At 46.9% G+C, this 20,547-nt stretch overlaps 1 protein-coding gene and 1 non-coding gene across 5 annotated transcripts in view; one reads left to right on the plus strand and one right to left on the minus strand.

Annotated features, from left to right (window-relative positions):
- The window catches only part of LOC105565755, a 263,695-nt gene that overhangs the window by 172,653 nt on the left and 70,495 nt on the right, over positions 1-20,547 (plus strand). For all 4 annotated transcript variants that reach the window (XM_012019200.1, XM_012019203.1, XM_012019204.1 and 1 more), the window contains exon 2: positions 9,151-9,274. In XM_012019200.1, coding sequence (XP_011874590.1) covers positions 9,151-9,274 — 124 coding nt within the window. The remainder of the gene's footprint in view (positions 1-9,150; positions 9,275-20,547) is intronic.
- Positions 13,917-13,989, minus strand: Trnas-gga. Its single transcript has one exon. It is a non-coding gene; the product is annotated as a tRNA-Ser (tRNA).

Raw genomic sequence — 20,547 nt, forward strand, 5'->3', positions numbered from 1 at the left:
TGAGTTCGAACTAAGGTCTTTGTGCGGGAGAGCCTGTATTAGGTTTTTGGCGTCAGTCACGCCTGAAGCGGGTCGCTTTTACCCTTTTAGCGGTAGAAGCCAATGTGAGTGTAATCAACAGAGGTTCGGTAGATCCTCAAAGGGGTGAAAAATTTTATTAAATTCTCTTCGAGGGTTAGAATGAGATTAAACACAATTTTTTACTCACCTGGGCCTCAAACTGGGGTTTCAAACCGACTCCGAGGTCCAAGTGAGGACAGAATAGAACAATTGAGGCCCATTCCGGGACCAAATACTCGGACTCAGGCGGGGTTTTCCGAATGTTTTGGCCTCAGTTTAGCCTTGTATAATTTTTGAATTGGGAGCAATGTGTTCGAACTAAGGTCTTTGTGTCGGAGAAAATGTATTGAATTTTGGACCTCAAATAGGCCTGAAAAGAGTCGCTACTTCCCTTTTAGCGGTAGAAGCCAATGCGAGTGAAATCAACAGAGGTTGGGTAGATCCTCAAAGGGGTGAAATATTTTATTAAACTCTCTTCGAGGGTTAGGATACAAATTTTTTATTCATCTGGACCTCAAATTGGAGTTTGAAACCGACTCCGAGGTCGAAATGAAGACAGAATAGAATAATTGAGGCCTATTCCGGGACCAAATACTCGACTAGGGTTCGAACAATCATCTTGCCTTCGAGAGGGGCGCGAGCGGGCCGTGGACGCCGCTTGGAAGTACACGCGCATAGCGGAAAGTGCTCGTTCGTGTGTTACAACTCGGTGAAAGCAATAATTCGCGCCCCTCGGAGGGGCTCGCTCGCTCGCTCCGGAACCACGGAATTTCGGGCCGATTCGCGGCGATTCCGACGCGCCCGCGACCGCGACCGCTTTCGTTTCAGCGCGCGGGACGATTATCCGGTCGTGCAATTTATGCCGGTAAATGACTGCAATCTGCGCTCGATTCGACTCGCGAAACACTTCCCTCCTCCTCTCTCTCTCTTTCTCGACCTCGACTTTCGACCCTCCTCGTCCTCCGCTGCTCTCACCTTCCTCCAGTTCCTCCTCCCGCCTCTCCGTCTCTGCCTCGTCCGGCTCACTCGCATGCAGAAAAGTGCAAAACACCCGGAGGAAACGAGCGATTCGTGATCGGACGCCGTTAACGTTTCACTTTTCGTGGTTCGAAAATTATTCACTCCCCTCAGCTATGTACCAAAGGCCCGCGTACGTTCTCCTCGATAATATTGTATCGCGCCGCCTCGCTCGCAGATAGAGATCGTTTTTCGAGACGTAAGGTACACCGACGCAAATATATCGTAGATAAACAATTCGAGGATGCGAGCAGATATAACACAGCCATAATACAGTTGACTAATCTAGCGATGCGAAGAGATCACGTTCGAGTAATGCAATCCCGATGAGCTCTGATGCTGATTCTTGAGAAACGTAACTTATCTTGGTATATTCGTCAAAATGTTTTTTTTTAATTCTGTAGTTCTCTATTTATTATGCAATTTAAAAGTACGGTAAACCGTTGATTTAACGAACCGGACAAATAATAGTAATACGTTAATTAATAATTCGAGGGGATCCTAAAGCCGTCTGTTTTATCGACATTTCTTTGTTAGAAGTAATCTTTTAATTGGCTGTATAGAAATGCAAAACTTTTTTACGGAATTAAAGTACGCGGCAAAATCTAGACTATGCTGGTCGACTTTATATAAAAAATGACAAAAAAAATAAAAATTTTACTAATTGTTGGTACACTTGACGACAATCTTTGCTTGATACAAGAATTCTACAATAAATATATACAAAATGAGACCAGTATACTCTTGGGACAATATATAAGAGTAATATTGTCCAATTAGAACTAAGATTAATAGCCTAGACGCAGAAAGCACATTGCAGATTACGTTTAAATGTCGTACGGAAATTAGAGCTAATTGAGAAAATGGCGAAACACTTTCTGACTCCGCTGTCAAAATGGTGAGCAAATATTTCGCATTCTTTATATTAATTTAATAATTTTATATTGTACAGCACTGCACGTTGCATTAAAGCTTTTTCAAAACAATAAAAAAGGTAAATGGTTACATTCAGTTACATTCAATTTAAAGTGCTTTCAGCATCGACGGACATCCCTCGCTCCTATTAGTCTGTTAAATCGAGGATTTACTGTAATAATAAAATTTTCCAACTTTTGCATAGTTTTTTTTGTGTGGAAATTGCATTATCGCGCGACGCGCGAAAAAATCTTGTTTGTGTAGAAAATAATTCTTGTATAGTGCATTTTTTAATCCAAGATTCACATGCGAAACTGTTTCAAAACCATCGTAATCGATGCGATAAACTTTGAAGAACCGGAGAGCGAGATTAGTCCGAATAGAGATTTGTCTCGGGCGCATGAAAATCGCTTTTGTCATCCGAGTGGAAAACGTTTCGAATCGATGCGTTACCCTAACGTCATTAAAGCACGCCGGTTAATATCCTGTAATTATTTAGGCCGTAGTGTGCGATACGTGTCGTCGCGTATCGCATTTCGGCGGAATTTAATGAACGTCGCGATCGACCGGGGGCGCCGGCGATCTGCATTTGCGATTTCCGTGGGAAGCATAAACGTGGGCTTGCGCGCGAGCGACGTTGCGAATCGATTGGGTATCGATTTCGGCGACGCGGGACAACCGCTCGAACGGCGATCGCGCGAATTGGACGTTGATTTCGCTATAGCGCGAAATGCCAGCGGGTAGCGCGCGGCATGAATCGCGTTACGGATCGATTATTGATTCTGACAGCGCAGTCGCATGATTCGGTCGAAAACGGCGAGCGCGCCGATTAATTGCCTCACAAAGCCACCGATAAAGCGACTCGGAATGCAATTATTCACTTTAACGTGTTGTAAGTACGTATGATGAAAACCGACGGTCGAATTAATTTAAATCGTCTCTCTCTCTCTCTCGCGCGCGCGCGCACTTCGACTTTCCGCGATTCAATATTAACGTTGCGCTTTTACCGCGCATTACGATACATCGCGTGCCCTGTACGCGGTTCATTATCCACGCGATAATTCGCAGTTGCTTCTCCCGATGCGATTATCACGAGTGACCACGGCGCGCTCGGCTCGCGGCGCGGAAACGTTTCTAGAGCGACGTGGGCGCATTGAATTCCTTACGCAACGATTCTCCGTAACGAGATCGATGCGATCTAATGTAAAACACGCTGTTGCCGCTGGCGAAATGTTTTAGATATTCGAGCCAAATGACGTAATTTTTGCCGCGCGCGCGCGCTGTTACGTCGTTATCGCGACGAGTCGGGGAGCGCCGCGGCGCCGCGCGAAGCTTATCGGGAGGGTTTAAATTTTGATTGCGTATTCGATGATGCGTGCACGCACGCACGCACGCACGCACGTACGCGCGCATTCACGCACACCCGCTCGCGCTCCCGCCCAGGCACCGAGGTAACATCGGACGAATGCCGCGGCGCGTCCGACGGCGGCAGTTTCATTTTATAGTTAATCGCTCTTTATCGAGCCAGTCGGCCGCAGTTTCCGCGTAAATTATTGCTGTCATAAATTTATCCCCGATCGGTAATTATCGGGCCGAGCCATCCGCCGGAACGGGCGCGAATTACGAGCCAATTCCAATTGGCGTTTCAGTCACTCTCTATCGCGCGGGCGACGCACCGCGCGGCGGTTATTGTTACCGGGAGGCGACTTGGACGATTTACTGCGGTGACCTTCGTTTAGAGCGCACGGCGGATTAACAATTTCGGGCGTTTCGCGAATTTCCTATTACGGCGTCACGCTTATCCGCCGCGCGAGAGCGATACGCAATTGCGGTAACTGCGAGCTCGCCGATAATAGCTGCACGGCGGATTGAATTGCGCGGAACATAGCTGCATTGTTAACGTGAATTATAATTGCATTGAGTCTCGCTGCAGCATTTTCAACACGCGCACCCCCCCCCCCCTCTCCTCTCTCTCTCTCTCTCTCTCTCTCTCTTTCACTCTCACTGGCGCGATGTCCTCGTTTAATGACGCAAACGTGGTCCACGAAGCGCGTTAAAATCTCGATAATAATTAATGTTTGCGATATCGAATGTTTGTACGTGACGCGATTATACGAGATTAACGCGAGACGGTGCAGCCGTAAGTTTGTTTTACAAAATACTCTCGAAGTGTTGAACATCGAGCGCGTTTGAGGGTTTCTATTGGTTTACGTCGCGAGAACAGCAGCGACAATATTTTCACTCGTCGCGGCGCAATTTTTTTTTTTAAATGTAATCTGCAGAAAATATTTCTGCTTATTAATCGCGTCCTCGGACACGAGTCCGGTTTGCACGCGGACAAACGCCACTAGAGGGAATTTAACAAACGATAGAAAGTGGTGTGCGGTATCAGAGTACGATGAATCCAAAGAAAACTTTGGCTATAGGTTAACTCTTTCGTGCACGGCAATGCTTTGCGGATGTGGCAACGTAGGTTGTGCCATTCTCTTTGTTCTTTGCGTTTTCGCTTCTGCTCTAACACTTTCTTTCTTTATAAAACGCCCTTTGTATCGTAACTGATTTTCCATTGTGATAATTAAAATATCTTTTCACAACTTATCGCATTCACAGCGAAATGCGATGTCGCCACGATCAACGCTCTGCTAACACTGTTTCATTTTCTGAAACTCTGTTTTATTTTATCGGTTTTTAGTATTCTACGAGAAGCAGTAGCGTTTAAAAATCTGTCCTTGAATTTAGTATAAAAGAATTCGCTGTCTATTGAACTTTATCGATCAGGTTTCTCATTTTGACTAGCACAGTTGGGAAAGAACCACCTTACCATTATTCCTAGGTATACAGCTGGAATGAAAGACATAGACCAACGCAGAGAGGACAGACGCGAAACGTGACAAATAGGAGATTGCGTTTGCTTATTCCCACGATCGACGTCGAAATTAGTATGTGGCCGCGCGTATCTAACGGGTGGACACAATCGAGTGTGCGTGCAGGTTACCGCGAGCGATTGTAAAGCTCACGCGAAAGGTAAGCGAGCGATCATAGATCGTAGATAAGTACAGTCCGGGCGCCAACATCATTTTCAGCTTCGAGAAGCGTGGTCGCGGTGTCGAGGATTGTGGGAACCTGACCGCCGTAGTTATGCAGCCAATTGCAAGTACAATGTTGCCCGCTCAAAGTCACAACGTGGCTAATATTAACCGTTACATTAGTACAAACATTAAATAATAGCAATTATTTGTAGCAACCGGGCGGACTGTTTGACGAGAGTCACGGCTACCTTTGCAATTCGTTTGAGCGGATCGATACTCGTTTAAACGAAGTTTGCTTATCCGAACGCCAATCTTATTTTACGTAACATTAATCTTTCTCAACGTTATAATCGGATTGGCTGAACCTTTCGGTTAGCAGTAAAAAAAATATAGCTCTCGAGATCGATCGCAAATCACTCGTGAAACGTCGAGGACCGTCTCCTCCGAACGGAGAAATTAATTGTGCGCAGCAGAGCTGTCAATTTAGCCTAAAAATGACAGTCCCCCCGGAAAGCAACCCTCGTAATCGCGCATTTGTCTCCGGACGCGGTCTTAGACCCTCCGCCGATGATATTTCAGGTATAACGCGGCCTATTTAGCCGTTGGCAATTGCCGCGTCCCTGTAAACGAGTCTACTTATCCAGGGGGCTGATTTACCTCCCTCGCAACGCGCGCGCGCGTCACCGCAACACCGCTTCCCGTTGGCAGAATGAGCAATGGTCCGAAACGCACGGGAACAGCTTGTTAATTAACTCAATTAAATTGTCAGATATTACTTTCGTTCTGCCATCCATCCGCGCCCCCCTCATGCCCCCGTAATATTTCCATAACAGAGGGGGTCGTTATCCTCGAGCGTGTCGTAAATTCAAATGATCCGAGTGTGCGCTCTATTATATAATTTCCCGTCGCGGTTCCCCGGGCTGCCTCTCGTGCGCCACGAGAGACAATTGGAGAAAGAGCCCAGCGTCCTCCAACGCATCTCGCGCGACGGGCTTATCGTGTTTTCGAATAGAAGTTGTCGCTCGCACCAGGTGCTGGCCGTCCTCGAAAACAAGAATAATTACACGATTTCGCGGTGACCGTCGGCGGAAAGGGCCCGGAAAAAGGGGCGCGCGAAAGGGTGGCGGTGCAGGAAAAGCTGACACCGGTTTCGCGGGCGGCAACGGCGGCGGCGGCGGTGGCCACGTACTTTACAGGGACAAGCGGCTTAGCCAGCCATGCCGGCGAACATAATTCATCCGGCGTAACTCGGTGTCTTTCTCGTCCCCGTTACCGGCAACACGTTCCAACGCACTTGGCGCGAACGGTGGAAACGGGAGGAAGTCACCCTGCTCTTATTTATGATATTGCGCGACTGTACATTCAGATTCGGTCGCCGTTTCGCGGCAGCGGCGGAAAATGGCTTTTGCCAAGGCGTTACCGAATTATTTATACACAGGGTGTCCCAGGAGGAAAGGTTAATACTCTGGGAGGTGATAGTATCGGTTCATTTTAAGCAAAAATGTTCCTGTGAATATACGTCCCGTTCCCCGCTGTTTCCGAGATAGAGCCATTTGAATGCACAGTTGCAAAATTATCGACGAGAAAGAAGTGCTACGTACTATTTCTAATATTTATTGTTCACGCGATACATTTTTTACGGATCATAATAAATTTTCAAAAATTCCACCGTTAACAACACTGCATTTTTCAACTCTTCTGTGAGCATGGCGTGTTGCTCGTTCGACATTTGTGAATACGCGAGGCATTTTGAACATTTCTACAATGTTATCGGCACACAACAGGCGTGTAAGAGTAAATTCCCGCGGACGTTTATGAGGTTGGACGAAGGGTGAAGTGTACAGAAAAAAAGTAACTACACGAGACACTCAAGTAGCTCTATCTCGGAAACAGTGGGGAACGCGACACATGTTCGTACGAGCATTGTTGCTTAAAATGACCGACACTATCACCTCCCAGAATATTGACCTTTCCTCCTGGGACACCCTGTATACGAGATGGAGCAGCCCGGTTGGCCGCGCGGCTCCCAAGTCTGCCCTCGATTCGTTCAAGTTCATTCCTTTTGGTAGTCGCGAATTTAGTTCCGGATTGCGCACGCTTTATGTGGTTGCGATAATTGTACGTAAGCGGCGCCTTTGAAAGCGGGTTTCATGATGGAAACCATGCTATTACCGAGGTACTCCGCTTGTCTGCTAACTTGACTCTATGTCTCTAAGTGAAAAAGCGTTTTCGCAGCAAGAGTTACGAAGTTGTTGAATTTCTAAAAATGACTAATGACGGACTATTAGCTGCTAACTTTGTTAGCTGTTAACTTTGTTACTTTTCTTTCTCTGTCCAGGAGCTCGAGCTCTAACGAGCTTTGCTATTTGCTATTCGAAAGGCAATGTTTAATGTCGAGAAACTTTTATTTGAGACGGAAGGGAGACAGTACGGTCTGCGACAATAATTTTTAAACGAAGCCAAAGTGAGAGTATGAACTTGAATAATTCGCAAACTCTTGCCGTGGCGCCCAGGTGAGGTGACAGGAGGAGACGGGTGGAGAGCGTTTCTCCGTGAACAAATCGAATTCAACGCGAATTAGCGCCGGGGTGGGTTTACGAATCCGTCTTGTTGTCATGAGAAATAATTGCTGCGAGCATTCCCGCGGGACGAAAGGGAGGCCCTCGCCTTTTCCCGCGGGGTTATAATGCCGGGGACGAGCCGCCCGCGGTTATTAGTTTAGGAAGCTGCAAAGTACGTCGAAACAAAGTCTCCTCTCTCTCTGTCTCTCCAGCAGGTAATCAATATACAGGCGACGACCCCTGCCTCGTTCCACCTTGTCGGTTTAGCATGAACCACCGGCGAGAATCCCGGCTTACTTGTTCGGCTCGTTCCAGGCGTTCGGGGATAGCCGCCAGACAAGCGGTATCTTTAGCTAATAAAGCACCCCCTTCCGCTCCATCTTCCCCCCCCTTCTCCCTTGCGGAGGGGCGGCCGACCAAATTATAATACGCCTACCTCGTGTTTCTCCCCCGAAATGCTCTCATCTTGATCGCTTTTCATCACGAAGCCGATTACGCGACCAGCATCCTCCAACATCGTTTTTTTTTTGCCTTCGCAGTGCTTTCGAATACCTTTCCCGTAAACCTTCGGCTTAATGCACTTTCAGTTGGATAGTTCGCGGTTACTGGGGAGGGGGGGAGTAAATAGAATTTCGAAATGGTTAACCACGCCGGACGCGCTCAATTTTTTCACGCTGATTTATTTCATGCGTAATTAAGAAAGGAAAAGCTCCCCGTGAGTTTTACTCAGCCGCTCTTTTTTTTTAATGCACGGAGAAAGTGTAATTATTTGCGCTAGAAATTTTTTTAAACAAAATATTAAGCGAGACTCAATCTTTTTTCGCATTGAGTTTTTCTTCGCGAAATTTAATAAGTACGTATATCGTAATGCAGCATCTCTGATGCGTTTCGAACTTCCCGGTAATTTTTGCAGATGTCTGGCGAGCATCTGCCTCGATTAAGTAGTGTTTAACCTGTAATTTATTCCACCGGCAACGGTCGGACGTTCGCAATTTGCGCTTTAAATTGAAATGTAAAATTATCGTAGTGCATTGGATTTCCGATTGAGGAGCTCGGAGCGAGAGTGGAATAAATCTATAATTTGTAAGGCCCGTTTAAAATCTCAAGTTTGTAAAATCTCGTAGATTATAGCTTTACGTCACCGCGCCGCTCCCGAACCCTTCAATTTCACGCTCTGCATGCGTCCTTGCTGCTTTTGCAATTCTGGATTTTTTTGCAACTAATATCAACATCGACATTAATGCTGCAATGGGGTAATAACGCATCATTTATCTAAAAGTTGGCAAGTTGTCACGAAAGAAAAGCCCCGAGGAATCGCGTGTATTTCATAAATTACGTGGCGCGCGCGGTTGCAGGTTGGTGCGTTATTTACACGGACAATATATACTGTTGATAATAATGGAAATGCAGTCGTTAGCGCACCGCGGAGAAAAAGGCATGGCCAAGACACGTTCGCTAAGCTCGGTAAACATTGCGCAATTCACGTCGCGTACGCGTCATAGTTTGTTTGCACGTTGTTAAGCCGTGGCGAGAGTTGGAGAATAATTCTGTCCATTTCTCTATTTCAGTCCAAGCAGTACGGCGCTGGGTTCGCTGGACCAACTGAAGGAATATCTGACGACAGTGGGAACCTGCAAATGCGGCCTGGAGTGCCCGCTCCGGCCCGAACAGGTCTTCAACTTCGACCCCAAGGTAAATACGGATTTCTAATATTTCCGAGGGAAAACGAGGAACCTTTATCAGATCCAATTATTTTATTATTCAATTGTTAACCATTTTTATTGTCAACTTCAATGTTTCTGTCGAACGTATCTGGCATTTTTAATAATACAGAAAATTTATTGCAAAAAATATTACCTCGGCCAGGGTTTGAACCTGGACCACCCTACACTGAGGCTGTTTTTATTGTCTTAAGGTAGTTGTTTCGCGACAGTAATGCCCAAAAGTTTCTTCCAGACAGGAACTAGCACTCAGTTATTACAATGATATATCTTGATGCAATATTCTAAAGAATACACTTATGATCAATATAAAATATAAAATAGATTCGAAAGATTATATAATAGTTTGAGGTGCTGTTGCTGCATCTCTTACACCCATGCCTACTACATAATGCTTCCCATTTTTCAGTTTTAACTGTTTATATTGTTGAAACGGAACGGTTAATAATCTTGATTTTTTCCCAGTAATTTGTTCTATTTTACTCTATAACATATTTGTTTCTCATACGAATCTCGCTCACTGTTAAGCTTAAAAAAAATTAAATGTACCATCATTTGCGTCTGCAAACGCAAATATTAATATTTTAACACATAATAATATGTGTAAACAATATTTCACGTGTAATAATATTACGACGAATTATATTGTTACGTGTAATAATATTTTTAACGTGTTTTACACGTAATGTTTCGTGTAACATAATTAACTAACATGGCAAACTTTAACATGTTTTTTAGAACTTTGAGACGGTCAATTTTAATTTAATTGGTCTTATTTTGCACGTATTAATGTAAAGATTAAACTGTAGACATTTGAAACAATTCTCACATAAATGATTTTACGAAATAACCACCTCAAACGAAAATTGAATAGATTCCGCTGCGCAATACGAAGAACGCAATAATGTGCGCTCGACCAAAAAATGCTGAGCTTCTATCAGGCTTATCGAGCTAATGTGAACAATGAGTCGCATCTTCTTGGAAACGATTGTTGCGAAGTAAGTTTACTTTTGTCCAGGCGATTAGAGAAATCAAAGAGATCCCGTTATTAAAAACTGGCAGACTAATGTTTTGTACGCATTTGCTTAATTCAGTTTAAAATTACGCGTTGCAATTCTGATGTAGGTATACAACACATAAATCTCTGTGATATAGGATCATACTTACTGGTAAATCGATAAAAATAATTTTAGTTGTTTATTGGAATCGGAATATTCAAATTGGCTTTTAACATTTAGTTGCTCGTTTATTATTGACCTTATTCCCTCGTAATTTACAAAAGGACGAGCCTGTGTCTAGTTTACTTATACATAAATCTCTACTTTTGAGACGCATGATAGAGTCGAGTGATTAAAACCTTCCGTTTTCGCGCTCCGATTACGTTCTCGTTTCACGAGAGTGATCGGCACGCGATGCTCTTACTATAATCACGTGGCATCGAGAGAGATCTCCGGAGTTGGCGTTGCGGCGAAGTCAATAACAGTTGGGCGCTGTCGCGCTGGATGCGCTAGCGCGGTTGCACCGGCAGGCTGTTGCAGGGCAAAAGCGTATGCCGGTGGCGCGCCTATTCGGGATGTTCATTATGTTTTATCCTTTTACGTGCGCCGACGAGAGAGAGAGTTATTTTGACGCGTCGCGACGGCGAAAGTTCACAGTACAACCTGTTATAGCCGCGCGCCACGAGCGTGAGCATAATCACGCTTAATCGCCGGCGGCAGTTAGGCACCGTTTATTTATTTATCGTGCGCCCGTAATTGGTCCGCGTTCCCCGTGTTATATGCAACCTCGCGGGGCTCGTGACTTACCGGGGATAAAATATCGCTATTGTGCGTGCAGACGACGGCGAGGCGTCTCGCCGCGAATGTATCGCGCCGTGCCGATCTCACCTTCTCCCCGAATCGATTAGGAGGTGTAATTCTTTCTTGACGACCAGGAAGAAATTATTTCTCGTGACTGAACCGAGGGCCCGATTAGCGTTAACGTAATCAAAGCGCGTGGCTCGACGCGTATCCAAGAACGAACCTCGTTACCGTTAACCACACTGAAAAAAAAATCTGATAGATTCGACCAGTCGTCCGTTAGAAAATGGACGAATCGGAATTCCTTTAGGATTTACCAGATGTGTAGTGAAGTCTAGCAAACCTCTGATTATGAAATATTTTTCATGGTAAATCCTAAAGGAATTCTGATTCGTCCATTTTCTAACGGACGACTGGTTGAATCTATCAGATTTTTTTTTTCAGTGCAGTTTTCGTTAGTTGACGATTCACGATTTCGAGTTACTTTATAATTTAGCAGACACGGCGCAGGTGGTTCAAGTGAGCGAAAAGAACATTGAGACGCATAGAATCGATAAAACTCTACAACGAGTGGCTCGTATTATTCGCAACCGACAAACGTTGTACGGTGATATTTCGATAACGATGGAGAAACGTCGCGGCTGAATATCGGCAAAAAGAAAATAGCGCTCGGCTGAAATGCCAAAGAATATTTAGAATTTGATTTTGGGTTAACAATAAAGGGCAGCCTTTATCATCCTTGCTTGTCGTGTAATAGCAGCGCAGATGTAATGTACTAGGAAGAGATTTCTCCGCGGTGCATGTTAACAACGGCATCTTATTAAGCGCTATCATTTCCTGACGATCTAATGTTCTCCAGATTCTACCAAAAGTTCCCTCTCTCTCTCGCGTTTCGAGTTCATAGAAACGACGATGAATCACGCCCGTGGAAGCAGTCCCGGAAAATCGTACCTCTCACGAAACATCGCCGCGAACAAAACACAATCGAGCGTCCCGGCGCTATTTCTGCCGGCACGACCGCCGTAAATACGTAATTTTTCTCACTTCCGCTATTTAGATATTTATGGTGCACTCGCGAGAGCGCGGCGGCACGTATCTCGGCCCGCGCCAACGATCCCGAAGAAATATCGCGATCGTGCGTGCCAACGATCGCGGCTTATTAAGAAATATCGCGCTCCGGGCACGTAACCGTTGTTCGCCCCGGGGGCGAAATGTGCGCGTCCGCCCCGAAAAAAGGGCGCTCCGCATTTCGCGTTTACGGCGCGATCTTCAAAACCCCTTTTAAACGCGCCAACGTTCGGGCGACGTTCATCAAAGTCATCTCGTGGCGATCGATCGCGGTCGCGCCTTCGCGCTTTCGTACCTCATTTTTGCGTACCGGTTTTTCGGGAGGAAGCTAAAGGGTATAATAAAGCTAATTTCATGCCGGGCTTCCGCGCATGAATTAAAAATTTAGGAAAGTATCGGACGCGCGCCGATAAATAACGCGAGACCAAGAGAAAGGTAGAGAAAGAGAGGAGACAGAGGGGGGGGGGGGAGGAGGGGAGACGACGCTCATCAGTTTTGCTTAATTATTCCGGTAGCATGCGACGATATACGAGGAAAACGTATAATTATCCGTGCACCTGCTTGCTAACCACTCACTCAGCCGCTGTTGCTCGCCATCGTATACCCAGTGCACCATCGGTGCGTTAATACGTTCCCTAATTAAAGTTTATCGTGTTTCACCGATCTGAGGAGAGACTCCGGACATAGGTACACCGATCCGGTCCGCCGTGTCGACGACATAACGATCAACACGCTAATAATTAATAATCATTTGCATATCTCTAACACCGTAACATGAATACGATACGAATCGTATCGGGTTTATCGGCTATAGCTTATAATTACCGTTGACATCTCTCGTCGCTTTCATCCCTACATGGCTCGCATAGATTCTTCGGAAACGCGAGATCGATAATTTACCTGATAGCCGCTATTATTTATATTCCAATTTCGCTGAGAAACCGGACATATATACCTGTACAAAACGCGCCTCTATAAATACGTATTAAATCTTTTAATGTTTTTGGCATTAAAAAAATATAAAAAATAGGCATTGAAAGATCTAATTGCGTCCTTTACCGCTATATAATGTCATACTCAATTAAGCGGTATGTAAAACGGAATGTAAATGTTCGGCTCTTGATAAATTCCGAGCTCTTCGGCGCGTATGTCTCAATCGTACTGGAAGACTTAAAATACCAGCCACTACGGCGCGATTGTATCGAGACATCTTAGACGAATATTTCCACGAAGCCTCGCGCGAGCAAAGCGGACTATCTCCTCCGGCATTCTCCGGCGAGTATAGATGGTATCGTCGCGTCCACAATGCAAACTCACCTGGACAATAGCACTCCCGAGTACTCGTCCGTCTTGGATAAAGAGTCTGGAGGCGAAGTACGTGGATTGTCGAGTGAAATCGGCGCGGTGCTCGGGCACTTCGCGCCGCATCTCGAAGTGCATCGCGTTCGTTCACGGCAGTCGGCCTCTCGAATCGCGACACACGGCGAACACGGCGACACGAGATTATTATGGTAATCGAGCAACATCGCTCATGGCGCCCCGTCACGGCCCTCCCACGCTTTTTTCGCTGAGGTCTCAATGCGTCGGATCGGACAGTCGAGACGACGTGACGCCCGGGCGAATCAAAATGATCAAACTAATAAGAATTCTTCAACGTCGCCGGCGATAATTAACAACGTCGGCGTTTTTCTCTTAACCATACCTGGCGTCTCTTTAATAATACAGAAAATTTATTGCGAAAAATATTACCTCAGCCAGGGTTTGAACCTGGGCCTCCCTACGCTCCAGGCGGGCGTCTCACCAACTCGACCACCGAGGCGTATGACAATATTTGTCGCAATAACAGTACAAAGATGTTGTCTACGCGTCTATTTCGACTCTTTTGAACTGCGCGCCGATAAGGGTTGTCGGCCGTTACGCAGAACTGCCGAACACGCGACTTTTAGGCTCTCGATAAAAATGATATTCAAGAAAGCAGAAGTGGGATCATTATTTCATCGACACGTATAGTGATTAATTGCACTTTCTCTTCCCGCGGTATCCCGCAAGTCGATCCTATCTTTTTGAGCTAATGACACGGCGCGATAAATAACTGTACTTTTTGACGTCCCGCGCCGTGTACCGTTACTGGCAAAATATTACGGCAAGCGGGCCTGACGTGTTTTAATATGGACCTGACACAGGCCGGGTAATATCAGAACACGCCGCGATAATGGATCGGCTTTGCGATACGAACTTTGATACAACGTCTTTCTCAAGCGTCTTACTTGCTCCTGGCGCATTTACGAGCGACGCGCGCGCGCGCGCACACGCACGCGTGTCCATGAGTATCTCCACCTGCATTAATCAGGCACCGTAACTATCGAGGCGATCTCTCACGGTCTATACCATCTGCCGGAGACAGCAGCCTTAACGTCTCTCTACGGACCTTTGATTTGGCTCGATTCTTTATCGCCCCCGCGCTACCGGCGCGGCGTCCGACCGGCCAGCCGGCTTCCCTTCTTTCTGCCTTTTCTCCCGATGCTCCTTTTGTAACTGCCGACGTTTCCGCCTATTGTTGCGCATACAACGGCGCGAGGAGTCGCCGATGCGGGGAACGATTCCTCCGGTTTCCCGCGGCCGTATCCTCCAAGCGCCATCACACAAACGGAGACGTCCGTGAACTCCGCGTCGGGTTCAGCACGTGGAAGACGTTTTTCAGAACGGCGGATTCTGGTGTCGCGGTGTCGTCGCGGTGGCATTATTCTTTTTGCCAATTTTTCCCCGGAGGCGCACGCGCTGCCAATTCCGTTTAATCGAACACAGACCGTGAGGAACGGGCGATGCGCGACGACATTATGATTTTACCATAGAACTTATACACGTGGAAGAGGAACAGCATACACCTTCCGCAAGCTGAAACTGTGTCCAACATCTGTGTGACAAGGACAGATAGAATGTGACTTTGGTTCGTTGTGCGCATGCGTTAAATCGTATATAAATGCACAATATACGTACGACGCCTACAAGTGCAATCTCGCTTTGGCCTCGTGCGCATTTCGAAGAGAAGCCATGAAACGAGACAAAATGATAGAAAGATAGATAAGCGAGACAGAAAATAGTTTCTTTTGTCTCACTTCTTGGGCACACTTGTGCGGGTCCTTTTCCCCTTCCATGTGCGCAAGTTCTATGGATTTTACGAGGGTCATGACAATTAATGCGGAGCAAATGACGCGTTTCTAATCGTCGGCGCGATGACATTTCGGGCGTTCGGGTGCCCGGCGTAAAGTTCTTCATTTGTCGCGAGTCTATCCAGTCGCCGTCTGCATTTCGAGGCGTTAGTTTATGGAGTTGTTGCCATCCATTATCGCTTTCAGAGGAACGGCAGGATGACTCGGGTGTGTCTCGACGAATGTATTAGACGAGCGCTTAAGCTCGCATACGAGTTGCGCCGTGACGTTAACAAAGGGTAAGCGAGTACCCTTTTATTACACCAAGCCCGTCTCGCTTAAGCCCGTGCGTAAAGTAATTTGCCTTAATGAATTTGCATCTTCTCTTTCCATCGCGTTCCACCCTGCTTCCGTCCCGTTTCCTCCGCTCTGCATTTTTGATTCACAATTAAACGGCAGTTACCTCCGTCTAGGAAAAATCTCAATGAAAACATTTTTCTCGGAACCGCTACTCAACTTCTCGCCAGCAGCTTTCGCGAGAATACGCTTTTAATCCTTTGCATTAATTATAATACACGTCTTTTCAGTACCGGTTTTTCCGCTAGTTCTATAGTGCTTTTACTTGGCACTCACTTGGTCATATTCAACGATCGCTAATAATGTTACATTTTTAAACTTTTTTTTTTCAATAAAAATGTGCATATGAAATTAATTGTCTCATATTTATCGGCTCGCGCAAAACTATTTTAGTGATACGGCAAGAACAATAATGAAAGCTCGCGATATAAATTTGTTCACGACGAGAGTCTCAACGCGCTTCATAAGCCACGCGAAATTATACGAACGCGTATGTTTTCAGTGATTACAGTAATTTCGCATTTTTTTTCAATTAGTTTCTTCCGCGGTCTCCCCGACACGCTTGCAGATGTGCCGATTTCACGGTACAAAAGAGTGATTACTCGCGCAATGTACAAAGTATGAATTTCGCGGGTAAGGTGAAAGAGTGCCGTCAAAGAGCGTACCCTTGAAAGATGCTCTTTTGTAATCGGCTCGGGCCATCGGCAGGGAAACAAACTTCGCTCTTACAAAGAAAGTAATCTTGCGCGATGTCTCGGCTCGTATTCCGGCAAACCTCAAAAGTTTCGCCGAGAAAAAGAAGGGAGTCCAAGATCGTGGGTAGCGAGTGGATGGAATTTCGGTCCCCCTTTGTAATTGCCAAACGGTCCGAGACCGAGAGGAAGGGCGAGATCGTCGAACTGTGATCGTCCGGAGAAACTTCAACACGCAACGTAATGCACCAAAGAGCCGTTCGGAACTTGCCGCTTTGCCCCTCGCTTTATTCGCCTGTGTTCTCGATCGACTTCATTTTTTTTATTCCCGGTCTTTTCAATCGTCACAAAAAAAAATGGGCACGGCTTGCGAAAGTATCTAAGGACGTCGCGAGTAACCCGATAAACGTTCTACACTTTGCATTCGGGAATCGCCAAGTTACTGCCGATCGCGTTTCATGGGTAAATCACGGGTTTTGCAGAGACTGTTCCAGTCATCTGCGCGGTAGCGAGCGCGTTGAATTTTGAAAATGAGAGCGTCTTATTTTTCGTGCGTTAATTTATATCTTTTTACACACTGAACATGGTCCAGTTGGGATCGAAACGTCTATTTATTGTCTTTTTAATTAAAAACTTTTTTGACACTACAATCCTGTCTAGGCTCTTGGCCTAGTCTGAGCCCCTTTTGTTATCACTTCGATTTTTATCATACGAGCCATTGTTATTCATCTTATTATTATCTACATTCGCGACGTGTAAGATGCGATTTTCCACACGATGCGATTTTTATCACACGAGCCATTGTTACTCTGGGAAAAAAAGAGACAGCAACCCATTTTGGGGCCCACAATTAGTAATCGAATTATCTACCCTGGGAAAAATTTTGATCGCTTTTTTTGTAGTTAAGCAACTTAACATTTCAGTGCGTTACTGAATATCGACAGAACTAATTGAGAGAATCGATTTGGATTGCTTCAAAATCTTGGATATAGCTGAAACAGCTAATTGCGAGTTTTAGTCACGCGGAGTAAAATTCGTAAAAGATTAGAGTTACGAACAATCCAAATGAATCGTAGGCACCGAAATGGGTTTCTGTCTTTTTTTTCCTCTAGAGTATTTATCTTATCTCCATTCGCGGCGTGTAAGATGCGATTTTCCACTGTTCGATTATTCGCGAGACATCGCGATCTCTCGCGCGTCCGTCGCAGATCCGTGGGTTGATGCGCAAAACTCGCAGTCGTATATACAGTACGGGTAGCGCGTGGATATCGTGCGCTCCCGATAATACCGGGATAATTCGATTTCCTCAGAATTGCCGGGCTTGCTTCGCTCAAATTGAATTTCTATTAATAAAAACGGCGGGGTATCTCGGTCGCTCGTGTATATTCTCCCTCTCTCTTTCTCTCTCTCTCTCTCTCTCCTACATTTCCTTCCTTCTTCCCGTTTTGTTCGCCCGATTTCTCTCTTTCTCCGCCTTCGCGTCCCCCGCACTCTTTCTCCTTCTCCTCGCTTCTCGTCTCTCCCCCTGCAGCCTCCCTCCCGCTCGTTCAATCTCCCTGTCTCCCTGCCAGTCTACCGCGACGTATAAATTTATTGCGCTCATTAAGTTGAAATATGGCATCGGGTACGTTCAAAGTTTATGAACGTTAATGCGACCGCGGTGAATAAGACCGCGCGCGGCTCGTTGCTCACGCGATGTAAAACGCCGAGCGGCCGGTCTTGCTCGAAAGAAAATCCAGCTCGACAAGAGCGACTCGCGACGATTCGAAGGATATCGCTCGTGATGACCGTCGTGTATCCGTTACCGTCGAGATTACCGTCGAGATATCGAGGGTCGTTGCTCGACCAAACGATTGATGGCGCTTTGTTTGTGACGAACCCTCCATGTTTTTGCGCCTATGTGTTAGAAGAAGAAGAAGACGATGGTCTGGCACGAGAAGAGCTTCGCTACGAAATCCCGTAATAAGCGCTTGCTATTTATTTGCTGCTGCACCAATCGACAGCATTTCCAATTTGAGAGTTTATCGATGCAGCAGCGGTCCCGTTCTCTCAAACGCTCGTGAAATTTAATCTTGAAGCGGAGAAAATTAAATGCAGATTATTTTACCGGGTTCTTGGAGAAATGAATTAGGAGCGTCGTTACGTTCAATCCTCCGATTTACGTGCCAGACGTAGCTCAGCTTCGCGATGCAGCACTTCCGAGTCATTGAACGGTCGAAATTCGGCGCGAAGCAATTTGTTCGATTTGTCGCTCGGCGCTCGCGCGTTTATCGTGAAATACTGCGAGTAGACGGACAACGTGGAAACATTTTCACGGCTCGCCGCGCTAAAACGCTAGCCGAGGTTCCTCCGGGGATCGTCTATCGGCGGCTGCCGATATCCCCGTAGATCGAAAACCACGGTATCGCTAATATGATTTCCGATTTGCTTCGCCGCCACCGCCGTCGCCGTCGCCGCTGACCGAGGCGTGGCGAGGCGAGGCGAGGCGCGAAGGGATGGGGTCGAAGGGTGGCTACACACTCCCTTGATCGTAGGAGGGCCCGCATTGCAGCGAACAACGGAGAAGGGCACCGCCGGGGACACTTGAGGTGAATGTTTTGCGAATGGTCGGTAGATGTCTGGTTTGCTCGAGGCTGATATCGACCTGGGTCTCGAGTCTGGAGCCGCCGCCTTCGACCCCCTCTACCCTCGCTTTCTCCACCACCACCAACGCCACCACCTCCACCGTCGGGCACCGGCACCACCACCGGCACTATCGCCACCAGGACGGCTCGTTTCCACCACCAGCAGCGGATACACCTCTCTCGCGCGCCGCTCAAAGTTCACGTCCGTTTCATATGTCTCACCTCGTTCCATCACGGATTCCAGCTTCTCGTCTCGCTCCCGCGGGAGCCTCGGGCGACCCGCTCTTTGCCTTCTCCTTCCGCGTCTCCCGGTCGGCGCCCACACATCTCCCGTTCGTCACCCAACGTCCCGCGCTCTTCCCCACTTTCGCGTCTCTCTCGCACACACTATCTCTCTCTCTCTCTCTCTCTCTTTCTCTCTCCTTCTCCTTCTCTCTTTCTCTCCATCTCCGCTAGTCGATCCTTGGCGCTCTGTTTTGTTTGGCTCTGTCTATTCCACAAGCCTCTTTCCCTCCCTCTCGCGGAGTCCCGGGACTCGGCGGTCTCTTCACCCCTTTCCCGGCGAGAGAACGTGCCACCCTCCTCCTCCTTTCGTTTCGTCTTTGTCGCTCGCGTCCGCCGCCTTTCTCCTCCGAATTCGTCTCTCGCGGGGTAGGGTAGAAGATCGTTCACCCTACCTGCCTCGATTCGCCGCTTCTACGCCTCTCATCCCTGGGTTCCGGCAACGGCTCCGCGTTCAATCCACTCGCCTGTCCGCTCGGCGATACGAGTTCCATAGCGAGGGAGGGAGGGAGAGAGAGTTTCCGGTGGGATGGGAAAAAGCGCCGCGCCGCGCCGCGGCGCGTCGTGACGCGACGCGACGCGTCGCTCAGCGTCGGATGTAACTCGCACACATCTCTCGGTGAATCCTCGCGACGCCTCGGGAGGGGTGAGAGATGGGACGGGTCAAGCTTTTAGGGTAGATCGACTGAAAGCAACGGTGTGGAAGCAGTGGCTGCTCCCCGCTGTTCTCCTCGCGTTGATTAGTGGAAATTTAACGCGTCGCCCCCGCATTCAGACGCGGACAAATTACTTCCTGCATCTTCCTTTGACTCGCGTTATGACGGTAAAATCCTATGAAATTGGCACGCGGGTCACGTATTTACTCGAAATGCTCAGGTACGCCGACGAGCGACTTCGTGTCGTGAAAAATCGACTTTTATCGCGAATGTATTTTATTCGCGCACAAGATTTGTATTTTGGAATTTTTTCCTTGTTTTTTTTTTATAAGCGTCAATATATCACCTTACTGTGGCATTCGAATCGAGCTTTTTCGACTTATCTTTTCCCTCATGTTATTTTCGTTTCCTTAACTCTGTCGTGTGATCTAGGATCAGAAGGATCTAGAAAGCGAATTGCGTAAGTTTTTTTTTATAGTATATCGATATTGTTATTGTAAAATTATTTTACGTCGTGTCCTCGATGACTAAACTGTGATGCTCGACCACGTCAGGTTTCTTAATAATTGCGTCAGTATTCTGTTAATTTTACGCGAGAATGAGAGACGGGGGGGGGG

Source organism: Vollenhovia emeryi, unplaced genomic scaffold (genome assembly GCF_000949405.1).
Source record: "Vollenhovia emeryi isolate VEMERY1.0 unplaced genomic scaffold, V.emery_V1.0 DF939149.1, whole genome shotgun sequence".
Classification (NCBI taxonomy): Eukaryota; Metazoa; Arthropoda; class Insecta; order Hymenoptera; family Formicidae; genus Vollenhovia; species Vollenhovia emeryi.